This window comes from Melanostigma gelatinosum (assembly GCF_949748355.1).
Source record: "Melanostigma gelatinosum genome assembly, chromosome: 14".
Lineage (NCBI taxonomy): Eukaryota > Metazoa > Chordata > Actinopteri > Perciformes > Zoarcidae > Melanostigma > Melanostigma gelatinosum.
In genome coordinates this window covers 18,109,182-18,126,237 of record NC_136647.1, presented here as the reverse complement: position 1 = coordinate 18,126,237, position 17,056 = coordinate 18,109,182, and the positions used below count along the sequence as shown (strand labels likewise).

The window sequence follows — 17,056 nt, the reverse complement described above, 5'->3', positions numbered from 1 at the left end:
TTTTTTTAACAACACAATCACAATCGTCTCCTAACCTTAACCAGGTGTCAGCTATGGTAACCATGACCATGCAGCCCTCTAACCTTAACAAAGCATTTCAAGCCAAAGCAGGATCATCCCCGTGGCTAACTAAACCTAAAACACAGGGTTGTCACGTCATAAAACATTCTCATTTTTCAACAGTTTTTGAAGGGACAGATAATGATGTTGAGAAACCGCTTCTATTAGTGTCTCTAGAAGGCGTAGAGCAGAGGTAGCCAACACCCTCGGAACAGGCCGCGGGGCAGCAACTCGTAGGTGGCGGGGGTAGAGGCGAGGCAACGCAGTACGACCGAAAAGGCCCAGACTAGAGGTTTGAACGCAGGCGACCAAAGACGCTCGCGTGCCTCGGAGGGTTGGATCCCCCTCGGATATAGACGAGACTTTCTTCGTGGAGAAAAAGGTACCCAAAAAAAAGGCCGGTGACTACAGACTACAGGCCGACATGCAGGCTTCATTGCACAATGCAAAGTTGACCCAGATTTCCCAAAATGTGGTGATTAGTACCAATGTAATAGGATTCATTTAAAGAGTTGATTTTTTTAATTCTACATAACTGATCATATGTAGAAACATTGGGACAGAGTTCATGATTTGTTCAAAAATGTTACGAAGGTCGTGGTTAGTGAAGATATGACAGTTAATGATTTCATAAACGTTTTTAGAAATGATCATTTTTGCAAAAAATAAAACAGGTGCGATTTTGAACAAAATACACAATCATTGTTAATTATTGTGAGGAATAATTAACATTGACATGTGATCAGTCGCTTCACATATATTATTGTTGTTAAAAGGTGATCTGTGCAACTTTGTTATTCATGAAGTTTGTATCAAACACCCTTGAAGTAGCTCTCCGTTTCAAAAAGGTTGGTGACCCCTGGCGTAGAGGGATGACATATTATGATCTTTAAAGTAGAGGACTTGTTATTTTCTAAATCGATTCCTCGTTTGGTTTGTGAAACAACAGAAAACGGTGAAAAATGTCCATCATGGTCCATGGTGAACCGATTATCAAAATAGTTGATAACTAATCAGTGTTAAGTGAGAGAATGTATCCTTCCTCATTACTTGTTACACAAGCATCATATCTTAAAAAAAGGATACAAGAAACATGTTCATGTGTCCAAAAAACCCCATAATTTCAGTGCTGATTGTCTTCCAATCACATCGTTGTAATCAGTGAACAATCAGAGTTGATTGCTTTTGATCCAGCTGAGCGAGGAGGTGCACCTCGCCTGAACTATTCCGCTTCAAAGCTGATAATAAGTTGGGATGCAAGAGAAGACGGCGAAGAAGACATTCACTGCAGAGCACCAGGTGTATGATTTCCACACAAAGCCGTGCCCTCGGCTGTCGACATCTCTCTACGCTGCAGTTACGTGCATAAACACTGTGTTTCAGAATGCAAATCACTGGTCTGCAAGGTCAGCCGCTTGTGTTGGCTACACCCGGAGGTTTTCAGCTCTCTGTGGAATATACACTGGTGCTTTGCTTGTTCTTTGCACTTTGTCAAGGAGGCCAGAGGAGGTAAAGACAAACATCAGGACCAAGATGAATGAACAACAAGTTTTCTTCGGGTGCATTAGGCTTCAGGCTGCTCGGCTTTTTTTGATTCTGATTTTTGAGCCACGGACGTCTGTTTGCTGTCTAGCGCTCACAACAACATGATGACTGAGACAAATAAAAGCCAGGTTAAGAGTGAAAGTGGTTCACTAATGGAGCCAAATGGAATCATTTGTTCGCCCTCTGCAGCCCACTCACTCCTCTTACTGTAATTGGCTCCGCTGCAGCTTCTCCATCCAAACCAGTTGAACGATGGCAGCTGTTGAAAGCACTTCATATTCAGATGTGGTTTTCAAGCTTCTCCCTGGTTCAATCAATCCATTTCCTTTCCCCTCTGTGTATACTGTGCGACATCTTTAATGAGATAAACAAACTGAGGCGCCCATGTGAAGTGTATAAATGATAAAAGTGGTGAACTTTGTTTGAAAAACATCTGAATTATCTGGCCGTGTTCCTTTGTGAAGAGAGTTTGATCGTGCAGATAAAACCGTCGAGCATTTTGACTTTATTCAACGACCCAGAAGTAATTTATTTAAACAGCTCTGGCAGTGGCAAAAATGAAGATACGAATATACCTCGTAATCCTGAATGGATGAGTATAGGAGCATTAGTGGGAGATGGCAGATGTGTGATTACTGGATAAGGATACGAGTGTGTGGATTTCCTGGTTGTGGATATCAAGGTTAAAATGAAATCAACATTAATCCTCTTCCAGTATCTTTTGACACTGCTGAAGCTTCAAATATCGCTTGTTGCAGCTTTTATACAAAGACATTTAATAGTTTTACGATGCATGGTCCTTGGCTTAGTCTGACAATATGTCAAGTCACAGTTTGCAGTTATGTAACATGAAGAGGGCAAAAACAGAGATGTTCCGACACCATTTTTTCCGTCTCCATACTGATTTATTTGATTACCTGAACCTGCGTATCAGCAGACATTGAGTACCGATCCAATACCTGTACATAAAAAAAAAAAAAAAAGTTAAACTGGTCATAATTCTCTCATTTTTATATTGTTGTTTTTATTGAGGTTTCTTGCCACAAACAACATTTCACAAGATTACATTTGAACACATTATGATAATAACGTAGTCATTTACTCTGGCAAAATTCTAACTTTTACTCAATGGCCCTTCAAAATGTAACTCACTGCTACGTCCGTGTGTTAGCTGTTAACTCCTTTATTTAGCTCGACAGGACCGTGCTTGCCCACCAGCTGCTAACAGCTAACTGCTAACATTAACTAGCTCTCCTCTTGCTGATTTCAACATGGATTTGTTTTTTGTGAAATGAGCTGATGCATGATCACGTGATATCTGATTGGTGCATAGACTTGCGTACTTGCCAGTACCAGATCCAGCATTCTAGGCTGTATTGGAGGCCTTCCAGACACTGGTATCGGTGTCATAACAGCTCGAGGCAAAAGGGTTTGATTTAATCTCAAACATTGACGATGATGGATGAATGCAGTGAAAAAGAATTGAACCTAATTACAAAAAGTAGGCATAATGACAACGTGTGGTTACCTGCTTCTGCAAACAAATACAAGTCTGAAATTGGTGACCAGACCACTGCTGCTCCTCGGACTCCTACCAGGATGTATTGCTCAGCGGGCTGAATGCTGCTGCAGTGGAGAGCAACCCGTTTCAGGAGACAGATAATCACCAGTTGCGATAAGAATTAGCAGAATATGACGTCTCCTTTTTCCATTTAGTATTTTCAAATGAGTCGGGAGTCGAACAATGAATTCCCCCTCGCTGCTGGCAGTTGAAAAGCTTTTTCCTGCACTCGCAATTTACATCGATTTCATGACAGCCATCTGAAGTGTGTGTGTGTGTGTGTGTGTGTGTGGACAACCAGTGAGCTTGAATGGTGAATTCGTTGATATTTGTGTCATCAAACAGTTACTGATTAAACCTACCAGTTTATTGTCTCATTGGTGTTAGTAGTGATATTACAGGTGACATGTCTGCACTCCTTTATGCCGGTAAATCAAACGTTTTTACCAAGTTCAGTTTTTGTGCTTCAGTTCCTCATGTCTTTGTTATAACATACGTGCTGGCCCGTCACAAACCTGTTTTCAAAATATTACTTCAACTACTACTACTATTCACGTTCCCCTCAGGATGAGTTGGTGATCCTTTTCACTTTTCATTCTAGTGAGTGGAGGGGTACTCAGCCGGTTACAATCTGCAACCACACCGCTAGAGGCATCCAAATCCTACAACCTGTCCCTTTAAGATATTTCAGTCTGGACTGTCCGATCGACAACATTAGGCTCGTATGAGATGAGCCCGGCCTGATTCATGACTGTTAGATTAGTGTCCAACTTGATCCTAGATTGCTCTGACGCCATGCACACGTGGGCAACGTTGCCTTCACGAGATCGAGGCGCCAACAAACACCACGTTTTGTAGAAAATCTGTGGAAGTCTAGATCTCAAAACATGTTGTGTGGCTCGAACGAGCCTCATGCCATCCCTAGAGCTACGCGACCATGGCACAGACTGTGAGACGCTGCATTTGGCATGGAGCCACGGCTGTGCAAACGGATGAACGAGTGTGACCCACCTGGACAAAGTGGAACACTGATATTTTCGTAGTTGAAGCTCTACCTTCCTGACACACTTCAGGAATAGCATAACATGGCCCATTTACTGACCACCTCTTGTCAAATGTCCACAGGACTGACTTTGTGCTTGGCAGAAGAAAACAGCCTCTTGATTCCGACTGTTGCGTGGATGGAGGCCTGTTTGAGCGCCCTGTGCTTGTCCTTGGATGGGCGGGCTTCAGCTCAATTTGCATATCTGTGTTCTTCCATCTGCAGAACAAAACCTGAACCAGATGTACGAGAGAGCTTTGATCTTCCCCGTCTGTGTCAATCCGCCGCTGACTTGATTTTCATTCGAGATGAAAGAGACACGGCACAATAAATAAATCCCGCTTAAATGTCTGGGTGTATGTGTGCACACAGTACAATCAGTTGTGTGCTTTTCTTTGTGTGTGTCAGTCCATCCGCAAGCATTTCATGGGCATGCAGGGAGCTGTGAGCACAGGCAGGAGCCAGAATTAGCTCTGCAGCATTTGGGTTGGGGTTTTATCCGGGGGACATTTATTCCAATTTAAGAGCGCATGTCTGCTGTAAGTAACTGGACCCACCAGACCCCCCACAGAGAGAGAGAGGGCATTTCCTCTGTTTTCTGACTGCATGATTAAACTCAAGTCTCACAGGTGCTCTCGCTGCAGGAAATGGCCAGCCGGACATAGAATAGATAGAATTCAACGGTTTTCATTTCTATGGCATTCATTCTCTGTTGGTATTTGCTCATGTTCTACAAAGGGTTTGACCTGAGCCGAGCCACGCTGCAATGATAGCAAGCACATCCCATCCATACAGGGTTAAGCCAGTATTGTTGGGCTACAACAATCAAATAATCTTTGACTTTTGAAAATGTAACACGGCCTTAAACACCACAGAAAGACATTTCAGCTAAACCATGGGGATTAGGTGGAGCAATATTCACTATACCAACTTATTATTACACCGCTTTTTACCATAAGGAGGACATTTGTGGTTTTCAGTGAAATATCTCAACCCTGAAATTTGGTTTGGACTAGGGATGCATCAATCCGACTTTTTCATTCCCAATACTGTTAGTTAAAATAATGGTATCCGATACCAGATCGGCCTATTGTCACAGATACCTGATCAAGCTAGTTGAGTCTGTATCGTACCAATAGCAGATATCCGTATTTGTTGGTGCATCTCTAGTACAAACATGTACTGATGACATGTACTTATGTTCCCACTAGGCTGAATTATAACAACTAAGCGTTCATTCAGTGCCGTCATCAGGTCCTAATGTGTGCAGTTTGTTTTGGTTTATGACCAAATGTGCATTCCCATCAGCTTCAGCTTTGTGATTCGTGCTAATTAGACAAAGTTAGCACATAAGTATTATACCTGCTAGAATCACGTTAACGTCGTCATTGTGAGTATGCTAGCATGGTGGCCTTAGCATTTAGCTTGAAGCCAGTATATCCACACAGAAACAGGACCATCGCTGTGTTCTTGTAATTATGTGAGAAAAAAACAAACAATGCGTGAATCCGGTCAAGTTTGACAAGAATTTTAAATCAAGATGAGTGTTGGAAATGATTTCTCTTGATCGAAATGTGTCGATATTGTACAACAACTGCTCTTCCTGCAGCTGACTGAGCTCACAGCCTGTCTTTCTTTCTTTCCAGCTCTGGTGGAACGCTGAGCGTGGCGACTGGAGGCTGGCGCTCGGGTCACGTTGATGCTGGTGGGCGATCCCCGGTACTCTCCTGCGCCCCCACCCGCCATGGCAATGAGCAGTGACCCTGGCCGCGAGAGGCCGGACCCCGACTCTGACAAACAGACCGGCAGTCTCTCGGAAATCATGGCTGCCATGACGATGGAAGACTCGGACGGCTCCGCCGCCAACGGCGTGAGGAACGGCGGGGCTCAGCAGGACGGGGCTCAGCAGGACGGGGCTCAGCAGGACGGGGCTCAGCAGGACGGGGCTCAGGCCAAGAGGACCCGTGCGTTGCGGCCTCACCTGACTGGGAGGAAGCTCTCGCTGCAGGAGAGAGGCACGTACCGGGCGTCGTCGGGCCCCGGAGGAGGATACATGCACGTGTCCCCTCGTGTGGCTCGCAGGCCCACCGTGGACTCTAAACGCGTGTCCATATCAGACGCCCAGGTGAGGAAGTGATTTTAATTATTCATATTAAATGATAATAAATAACCATCTACAAGGCCTTCAGCTGCACACAAAATGATTCTGGTCACACTGTTCAAAGATGAGTCATCTAGGAGGGGAAGTGTAGGAAAATCCAACCTTCTTCCACCGTACACACATACTCTCTAAGATGACCGTCACCTGCAATCCACCAAGCTGAGAGAAAGCAGCTCTGTTGCGCTTACGAGAGCAGTTGTCGTAATTGGATACGAGCACCGTATCGCTCAAGATCTGTGCATTATCACCAGGAACAGAAGGCCAGCGGACAACATGACAGGGAGAGCGAAGCGTGAGCCGGTTCTCACACACTAGTCTCCCATTAGCACCCATCATGCAAACATCCGGCCTCATCATCCCAGCTGCTGTCACAGATGTGCAGCCCGTATATATTACTCCACGCTCTGCAGTGCGAGAGCATTTTGTTGCCGAGATCACCTTTGACCGTTTCATCAGACAGACATGAAATGCCTTCTGGCCAGCACCGCTAATGAAGTGAGAGGGGGGCAGTGGAGCAGCTATTGATTTGTCCGGGTAATCATTTGGAGCGTTTCTACTCGTTTCCCTGTGTACACATCTGCCTGTTTGTGTGAATGATGAGAAATTTGACAGAACATTGGTGACAGGTAATCCCTTTTTTATTGTATTTTAGATACTGTGGTTTCAGATTTAGTTTGTTTTCAGGCTTGTACACGGTCACCTCTTGTCGTCTTGCATTTGTTTACTGCACCTCCAGTAAAAGGAGATGGAGTTCCCACCTGCTTTATCGCCTGCTTTCCCAGGGTTTGAGGGAGGCAAGAGTGACGGACACACCGTATCAAAACTGCAGATGTGTTGGATGCAAACCCATTGGTTTTGAAACATCTCGGTAAAAGGCTGTAGTTGAAAAACACTGGCATATTTAGAGAGATGTTGATTAATGTGCATTGTCTTTGTAAGTAAATAAATTAACTTTTGGCATACATTCTAACAATTACAATTAAAGCTCCCGGACTCTTTTTGTCTGCTTACTGCAACAGAGGATTGTGTAAGTAATGAACATTGTGTCTTATTAACTTTTTAGATTGTGGAATATTGTTTTGTGGTTAGGGTTTCGTTATTCAGCACTCGGCAGTTAACGAGCACCTTGAAGGAATTTTCTTTTACATTTTGGGAGATTTGCTTTCCAAGCACCCCAAAAGAACCTTTATTAACACCGTAATGTTGCCAGGCAACCAGTGGAGACTCCTGGGGGTCACTGTGTCCGGCCACAAAATCGTCCCGCATGTAGTCCCACAACTTCCTGTTTTTACATTTAGGTTTTTGTATGGAACAAACGACCAATATATAAAATGTTTTAGTGAGCTTCAGAGGGGGCGGCACATCGATGACAGAACCCGGCTAGCTTTTGTGCTACGCTAAGCTAACCAGCTGCTTCATATTTAGTGTATAAACATCAGAGAGGTATTGATCCTCTAACTAAGCAGGTGAATCAGCATTTGTTTGTCTATGAATTATTACTTAAAACTGTACCTATGGAGATCAATAATGATGAGTGCCATTACTCAGACAGCATTTGGAAACGTGTAGCTGCAAACCTGCATCTCGTTGTGCTTCCCCATGAAAACGAAGAGGACCATGCCGCTGCGGGTGACAGCCAGATCTCCATTTTCCTCCGACTTTTTCCAATTCAGACTGAGCATTAAATATTCATGACAGCTGCCAGGATGTGGAACCCCTCTGAATTTAACAGACTGCTGCCACAGACTCGCAGACCTGCCATTGTGTCCTCTCCTATCTGAAAATGGAGTTGCAGCTTCCTGCACTGAACCGTGAAACGGAACTCGTGTCGCTTGAGTTTCCCCAGCTCTCGCTGGATCTACAGTATGACACAGCAGAGAGAGAGAGAGAGAAGCATTTCTTGCATGCAAAAACATCCGTTATGACTGACATTTTGAGTGCGTTCTGTTACTTAATACAGCAGCAGTTACCACAATGGAGAAATATATCAGAATTGCCACACATGCATGTTTTCATGCTTGTGTGTGTTACTTTTATCTCCCCACCATCAATATCGACATAAAAATATCCTCCCTGACAATTTGGGAAGTCCCGTACTGAGCCACATGAGGAAACACGAAGTGTGTATATATAGCTCATATAATGGTTTAATTAAAGCGCCGAAGCTTCTTGCTCCCTTTGTTTTCTCTGTGCGTTGCATGGAACTCTTTGGGTTCTCACTCCTGACCTTCTCATCGCATTAGTTTTGGCCTGTCACTCTGTTTTGTACACATGCATGTAATGTGAATATCTTTTCTGTCCCCTCGTGAAGCGGGGTGCATTTTTAGAACATTTTTGCTTCTCCTTTTTGTGGGTTAAAGTGTTTTTAAAAAGCACACAAAAATACAATATGATTTGTGTCAAAACAGGATATCAAGTCACATTTATTGATGTAGCCATTAATCATAGGGATCTACAGCACCCAGTTGTTGTTTTTTCAAATCGATTTTTGCAGGCCCCCCCCCCTGCTCATTTGTATTTACGGCCACTCTGTATTACACCAACATGGAAAAAGGAATAGAAATGGCGGTAATGATGTAGGAAACAAATTGACAGTGTGAGCTGTGAGTGTTAGAGCTCGCAATGATGAGTCTCTTTTGGAAGTTTCCTCTGAAAAGCTCACACGGTCTTGTACTTTGTATCCGTTAAGTCCGACTAATTGTGTGTTAAAATAAGCAGCGGCGGAAGAAATTTGAGGATTGGTAACTTCGTCAGCCCCGCGGGCAAAGATGAGTGTCGCTGTCTGTTTGTCTTCAGTGCATTAGCACAGTAAAGGATGTGCTTATAGAACTAAATACGTGCGTGTCCCTTTGATATTTCGTCTTTAAGTAAACAGCCATCTTTCCTCCCAAGGACATTTTGCACCGTTCTATCAAAATTCATGTTAAAATGACAAGTTGAGGAAACGACTTCACACTTCGAGGCTTTAAGTACTGTCAAACACAAGTTCCCGTTTTATTACATACTTCCTGAGGCTCATTATTCGCCATTAGAAGGAAATTCATGGCCATTGATTTTGGACGCCACCGTGGCAGTGATGCATTTGTTGTGCACTGATATTGATCATAGCTGAGTGATGGATGGGGAGGTGTGGGTGGAGAGTTTGGTACGGATCAGACACGGTGCAGGACAGAGTGTTATGTGAAGGGAATAGGGGAGATGAGAGGTGTGTGTGTGTGTTGCATACTGAGGGAAAGACTGCAGGGCTGCACTGGTAGCTGACCGGGAGAGCCCCTCTAAAGATGTATCGTGGCCCAGTGAAGCGCCTTCTTATTTAAGCGTATTTAAGGCTTTTCTGCACGGCCCTCCTTAGCCATGGGTCCTGACCGAGTATTAACTGCAGTGCGGCGCCTTCTGGGCATGTGCTGGCAAACTGTGAACCCAGTGAAGGAAGCCCTCTCAGACAATCCCTCCTACTGCTCTTTTCTTTGGATTCTCCCCATTTGCCTTTTCCTTAATCCTTCGCCGCCCTATTTTCTTTATTCTCTTCGTCTCCTTTTCAACCAATCAAATTGATCCTTTTCTCAAAGTTCTTCCCCTGCTTCGCCTACCATAACCGGCGTATTATGTAACCAACTACATAATGTTGTATTTCCTAAAATACCTTGCCTGGTGGCGAGTGAAGTCCGGTACTACGCCACAGCAGTTTGTTACATCTGTGTTCTCTGACCTCCTCCCTCGCTTTAAAACACATCCCAGTATCAAGCCTCAGGCACTGGTTCTGCTCACACACAGACATAGACCTCAGCACACCTCTGTGAAATGCCCCCCCCCCGGTCCTGCTGTGGTGTGCTCTCGTCTGCCGTGCCCCTGGCTGACTCTGTGCTGTAGCAGTGGTTGCTATGGAACTGCAAATCACCCATTTAAGCAGCAGCACTCTAATGGATTTTTCAGACAGTAAACAAACTACAGACTGCGTCGTTGCCTACATCTCAGAAATAAATGACTCTCTCCACACACACACACACACACACACACACACACACACACACACACACACACACACACACACACACACACACTGGGGACATTTGTTCCTGTACCAAAAAGGCGGCCATATTTCTCTTTGCTTCATGTGATGGAAGTGTTCCGTCATGTTGTGTTTTTTTTGTTTGTTTTTTCAATGAATTAGTTCCTCATGTCCACGCCTTTTCTCTCCCCTCCCTCACAGGACTGTATCCAGTTGAACCAGTATAAGCTGAAGAGTGAGATTGGAAAGGTAAGTTGGTTTAACTTGGAGAGCTCTTAGGAAAACAGCAGCAGCTTTGAGGGGATTGACCCTCCGCTCAATTGATCTGTTAAGTGAGAAAAATCACATTCGCAGCACGTCAATACTAAAAGTTGTGAGTTCTCTTCATTATATTGCTTGATTCTCACATTTCACAAGTAAAATATATTAATAATAAAATGTACAACGTAGGAAAGAGGGCTTGTTTTTGGAACTGTTCAGGTGAAAACCACCTGGGAAGTGTAAGAATCTGGTGATACGATATGTTTCATGATACAGGGTGCAACGATTCAATTTGGTGATATTGCGATATGTACGTGCTTTGAGCTAAATGCTAACATCAGCATGCTAACATGCTGACAGTCACAATGACAACATGTTGATGTTAAATGTTCTATATACGGGACTCGGAGCATTAATATAGCAGCAAGTAACTGGTAGCTCTGCTAGCACTGTTGCCGTTGTTTGCACAGTTCGTGCTGTTGGCAGAGTTAGCTGTTGGCAGAGTTAGCTGTTAGCAGAGTTAGCTGTTAGCAGAGTTAGCTGTTAGCAGCCGGCTCCATGTTGAGGGGAGTTCAAACCTCGTGGTGGTGCCTGATGAAAAGTCTGGGGATCACCAAAGTCATTCGGATTCATCCTCTGCGGACTATGAATGTCAGTACAAAATTGCAGAGCAATTCATCGAACAGAGATATTATACCTCGAGCATGGCTACCAAAGACCAAACGTCTCAGATGGACAAAAACGCTCGATTGGATATCGAAAGGAGGAGGAAATAAGAAACGCAAAATCCAAAGTGTGCGATATAACTAATGTTGTATGCTGCAGAATTTCAGACTTCACTGGCGACACCTAGCTGCAGCGTTACTAAACCTGTCAGCACACTTTGACACTCTGAGGATAAACAGTTTTGTGGTTAACACATGGGGGAATTCACTGTGGCAGCAACCGAGATGAAGATTGAAGAAACTGGCAAATTGAAAAGGGCGAAGTGCTGTTTTTAGATTATCGAACAGCAGTCAAAGGGCCTTTTAACAGCAGACATATTGATGGATAAAGCAGTAGATTTTAAAGAGAGGAAAAACGAATATCAGATGGAGATTTATATGTTCAAATGTTCAAGTTTGTTTTCAGAAATGAAGCCGTGATATCAAACCCTCTCTACTCGAAAACCATGTCACGAGTTAACGACCTACAGGGGAAACACGAATGCTTTTGATTTGTGACATTTATAAAACCTTGTCACCTAAGTTTGTGTGCTTACTAAAGCTCACAAATGGCTTTTTGTCCATCCACACGGCCACTTTCTTCTAATCCGTAGACACTTACCATCAGCCAGCTGGCAAATTTGGCTGTAAAAGACATCAAAGGGGATACAACTCGCTTTAATTCATTTCTGTGAGTGTTCTGTTTGGCTTATTTGTTTGCACTTATCAAGAGAGGAAATCATGCTTGGAAAAAAATAAGGATTATGATTGCAAGCACAAACATCCTGGGGGTGTGTGTGTGTGTGTGTGTGGGAGGAGCCATTCTGTGCTGCCAAAGAATAAAAAATGTTGTTTTTGAATGGAAACTGCTGCCTTCAAGACATTCTGTCAGTCTGTTTCTCAAAGTGATGCCTTTGTTATCAGCTTTCATCTTTTTAGTCCGGAGCTGAACCACAAAACGTACTGACCTAAGTGTTACTGTGAACGAGTGTGTCCACATGAGAAAATGAACCTGTCTGTCGTTGCATTGCAGGGCTCCTACGGTGTGGTTAAACTCGCCTACAATGAGGATGACGACAAGCATTACGTAAGTCAACGCAATCGCTTCACATTTCAGCAACTTCTCTGTGATTAGCAGTCCTTCTGCCACACAGCCACAGCTCTCCTCCGACTCTTCATCAAGCCTCTCGGCCTCTATTGTCTCCACAGAAGAGCTTCACACGAGTGCTAGTTCTTTTTTTCCCACATGGTTGTTTGCTGTGAGTTCCATCCCCTCAAATTGCATCAGTTGCCTTGGACGAAACTTGGGAAATGAAAGTGGCTTCTGGTGCCACTTAAAGTGCATCCGAGACTCTGTTATGTGTCTTCAAAGCGGTGCTGCTGGTGCTTCGTGTGCCGGGTATGGCTGCTTTGAGGTCAGTTCTCGAGAGACAGTCTGGATATGAGCCGGCCCGCTGATAAGAGGTCATTTTAGGCGTTTCCATCGAGGGGATTTGCCATGCACACTCGGCCCCTCCAATTGTAAGCCGTTTTTTATGTTTGAACACACCTAAGCCGCCCTGAACAGTAACAAGAATACAAGTGTTTGGATGAGTCATGTCGACGAAAGCTGCCAGCCCTGGTTGGGTTGAAGATGTACTTTTGAAGTGGAGCCAGGAAGAGCTAGGAGCTGAACGCAAGCCGGTATAGAAAACGCCAGCTTGTAAAATGGGCCGAACGGTAAACAACAGGAGTTTATGTAAGGACACAGACGAGCCCTGTAACATGAGCAAAATGTTATAACAAGGGACTTTTTATATAGACTCTACTCTCTGGTGGAATAATAACATGCGGCTGATGGCGACCTGTCCGAGAAATTGCATTTTAACAATTGCCAGCAGTAAAAACATCTTGTAAGAAACATAAAGATGCCCGGTTTGCCCTTTTTTATCACCATGAAGTGGAGACCATCACGTCTGGCAAATGTTAACTGACAATGTCTTTTCAGATTTCCTATTTATTGTTATGTTTCGGCCCCTCACGGCTCTGGATTAAGGTGAGGGAAAGACCATGGTCTTGGTTTACCCAACATGTTAAACCATATTCGTTCCGTAGCCTTAAAGGGGCACCCCTCTGATTATTTACATGGTTTAATAATGGTTTATTGGCACCTGACCGGAGAATTGAGAACTGTTTATCGAGATGTGCCCAACTCCTTGTATTCACATGTATCATGTATCGAAACGCATATTCATTTACATTTTATTTTTTGGGGGATTTCCTAGAATTTAGGTTAAAATTTGCGCTACCATGACAAAAGTGCTTTGCTTTGTTCACCCACCGTCCATTCAGACCTCCTCTAGTGCGCGGTACACAAACCTTAACTCTTCCCACACTATGAAAAAAGGTTTCCCTTTAAAATCACCAAAACTTATCAGCAGTATATAAACATATTTTCTCAGAGACAGGTGCAAACAGAGCCTCAGAGATTTTCCTTTCGTCAGAATCACCGAGTCTGAAACCACAGAATCCTGAACATTAAAAAGCGTATGTCCAGTGCAACACATTTTTCCTCCTCCTCCATCCGTCCCATCTGCCCTCAGTGTCTCTGTGTGTGCAGACGTATATAAAGCCCTCATGTTTGCTGTGCGCTTAGGTTTCCTTGTCATGCGCCTTAGTTCCTGGTCTGTGCGGAATGAAGCGTTCTTGTTGACACTGAAGGTAAACGTTACCTTCCGGGACAAACTGCGGCTTATTGCAGGCCGGCTCAAATGACAGCGGAAATAACAATGACAGGAATCAGGAGAGGAGCAGATGAGTAATGACGGCATGGAAGGGTGATTCCATTTCCTGGTCTCACACAAAACTGATTGGATATCTGCACGCCGAGCATCTGCAGCGCACACATGCCAGACTGAAGGAATATGATCTCTAGTTCAGCTGTATGTACCTGGTACACATCGGCTTTCTTTCTTAAAAATATATAATGAGGATTATTAAGTCGAAATTACCATTTTAAAATGATGTATTTTCACATTAAGTTGTAGCACTTAATGGTGATGCCAGGTTCTCAACCTACCAATGAAAACACTGATGAATAGTTACAATATGTTGATAATGCAACCATGGTCAGTTTTAAAGGTGCTACATTTGATTTTCAGAGCATTAATACAGAAGAAAACAACTGTTTACAATAAAGATCTAATGGAGTAATGTCTACCTCAGCAGAGGATGAAGTCGCTCTCGCTGTGTGTTGTTAGCTGAGCTTCTCTGCGCTCTGTTTGCGTAGCTGGACTGGCCTGTGCGTGCATTTTAGTGTATTTGTCTGGTAGTCTTCATTGTTAGTGGCGGAGTCCGTCATTCCCACACTGATGAGCTTTGTTTGCTCTAATTGGCATAAGCTAAGTGACCTGAGGAGATTAATTACGCCATAATGTCAACACTAGGAAAGAAAAGGTTAGCTCACAAACTACAATTTTTTGGGTGTAACATTCTTGATTTTCATCTCTGAGCAAACTTGAGGCGCAGCGCAGAAGTCTTTTTTACTCCAGAGGACTTGTTTGTTGACAGAGTTGAGTGCTGAATAATTCAGAAATGGCACCGTGAGGGAACAATATGGGGACTGACATCATTCTTAAACTTTTTTATATGACACCTCCTACAAAATAAAGGTCCTGCTGTCATACTTTTGGCAGCTTTTGATCATCACCACATACCACTCACCAATACCTCCTCAGCAGAGCTGAACTCGCATAACCTCTTATATTGTGGTTTCCACGGTTATTGCCATACTTTGTTTAAAAGCAAAATGAAGTCATTCCCAATTTCATGTTTGGTGAAATGCATTTACTGTGAGTAAAACTGCAATGAGACACCTTCTCCTACCCACACTCAGAATTTTAGCTTTTGCGATGACGGCTATTTACTGGAGCTTCACCATCAATGCCAGATTCTGGAATGAACTCTGGTGTGAATAATGTAATTGTCTGAGTATAGAGACATGATCGTTACAATCGCAATGGCTGCAATAATTCTGAATATTAATCTCTGGATATTATATTTTTAACTGTTTGATCACTGTGGCTGAGTCATCTACCAACCTCCCACAAGTCTGAACACACACACACACACACCCCCACACACACGCACACACACACAATGGAAACTGTACAGCCAAGGATTCTTGCCAAACCTGGTTTCTGTCTTAAAAAGAAACTGGTTCCTCTTTTGCATAACCAATTCCTGGTAACGACACACACATACACACACACACACACACACACACACACACACATGCACACACATGCACGCACATGCACACACACATGCACACACACACAGACAGAGCTGTCCTTTATAAACGGATTCATGCTCTTTTCCATGAGAGATTTAGTTGCCTCAGACTCAGGCCTTTACTCCTGACCTTTTTAAAAAAAAATTTAAAAAAGCATAATTGTTGGACTGCTGTTCAGCATTCCAACTATTGTTCTTCGAATCTTTAATTGTTATCCTGTTTGTTTATTCCACTATTTCTTCCGTCCCCCCCATTTTTCATTGGAACTCTTCTTCTTCATTTTTTAAGCTACAGAAACCGTTCAACTATCAAAATGTTCAGCTCCTTCAGCTCATCTCTGCTATGACTTTTTCTATTTCTAACCTTTAAACTTTTTGAATTATTAAGCTTTTAGCCACTTTATTTTTGAATGGGATCTCTATGGAGAATATTTTCAAATCCTCTTAAACTTCTTCAACTTTCAAATCCTTCAACTTCCTCATACTTTCAGCTACAGACACCATTTCAACTTTCAAATGTTGAGAAAACCCTGACCTATTGCCACATGATTCCGACTTTTAGAGGACCCCCCCACACACACACACACACCCACCCACCCCATTTTAAAATAAAAGCCGCACACACATGATTTGTTGCAGCTGTTACGTGTTGCAGCTCGGCCAATCAGATATGAGTATTCTGATAAGTTTCCTGATTCTAGTGACATTTACACACACCGCGACACAAGAGGGAGAGGCGAGGAAAGACATGGCAGAGCAGGAAAATCGTCATGTAAGCTGGAAAAGATAAAACATAGTACAATCTCCAAATGAGAAAGTTTGCCAGAGATATCAGTCTCTCTCTCTCTCTCACTAATTCTTTCTTCTCACTAATTCTTTCTTCTCACTAATTCTCTCTCTCTCTCCCTATCTGTGTCTCTCTCTCATACAGTCATTCAGGTCTTAGAGACTTTTAGAGGACCCCCACACCCACACGCACACACCCCATTTCAAAATAAAAGCCCCAAAGAGTGAATTCCAATTGAAATGCTTGTGATGAAGCCAGGCATTTAATAACCTCTGTTTATGTGTGTCAGACATTATGATTATGTCTCCTCTCCCCCTTTCCCCCCCACCCAGCACCACCCTTTCAAAATAAAAGCCCCATGGATCAACTGTATTTAAACAAGCTCAAAATGAGGCTTTTTTGTTAAAAAAATGAATGCTCCTACTAATACTGCGACTACTACTGCTGCTGCTAAGATAGTATTACTACTACTGCTACTACTACTTCCACTATAACTTTTGCTGTTGCTACTATTACTGCTACTGCTATTACTGCTACCATCAATATTATTACTACCACTACTGCTATTACTACCACTACTACTATTACTTATTCGACAACTGCTACTACTACTGCTGCTATTCATGCTACTAAAAGTAGTAATACTACTACAGC

The 17,056-nt window shown here is 43.4% G+C and overlaps 1 protein-coding gene across 1 annotated transcript in view; it reads left to right on the top strand.

Annotated features, from left to right (window-relative positions):
• The window catches only part of camkk1a (calcium/calmodulin-dependent protein kinase kinase 1, alpha a), a 53,477-nt gene that overhangs the window by 19,264 nt on the left and 17,157 nt on the right, over nucleotides 1–17,056 (top strand). The window contains exons 2-4 of the mRNA XM_079283507.1: nucleotides 5,855–6,333; nucleotides 10,580–10,627; nucleotides 12,377–12,430. Coding sequence (XP_079139633.1) covers nucleotides 5,908–6,333; nucleotides 10,580–10,627; nucleotides 12,377–12,430 — 528 coding nt within the window. The 5' untranslated portion in view covers nucleotides 5,855–5,907. The remainder of the gene's footprint in view (nucleotides 1–5,854; nucleotides 6,334–10,579; nucleotides 10,628–12,376; nucleotides 12,431–17,056) is intronic.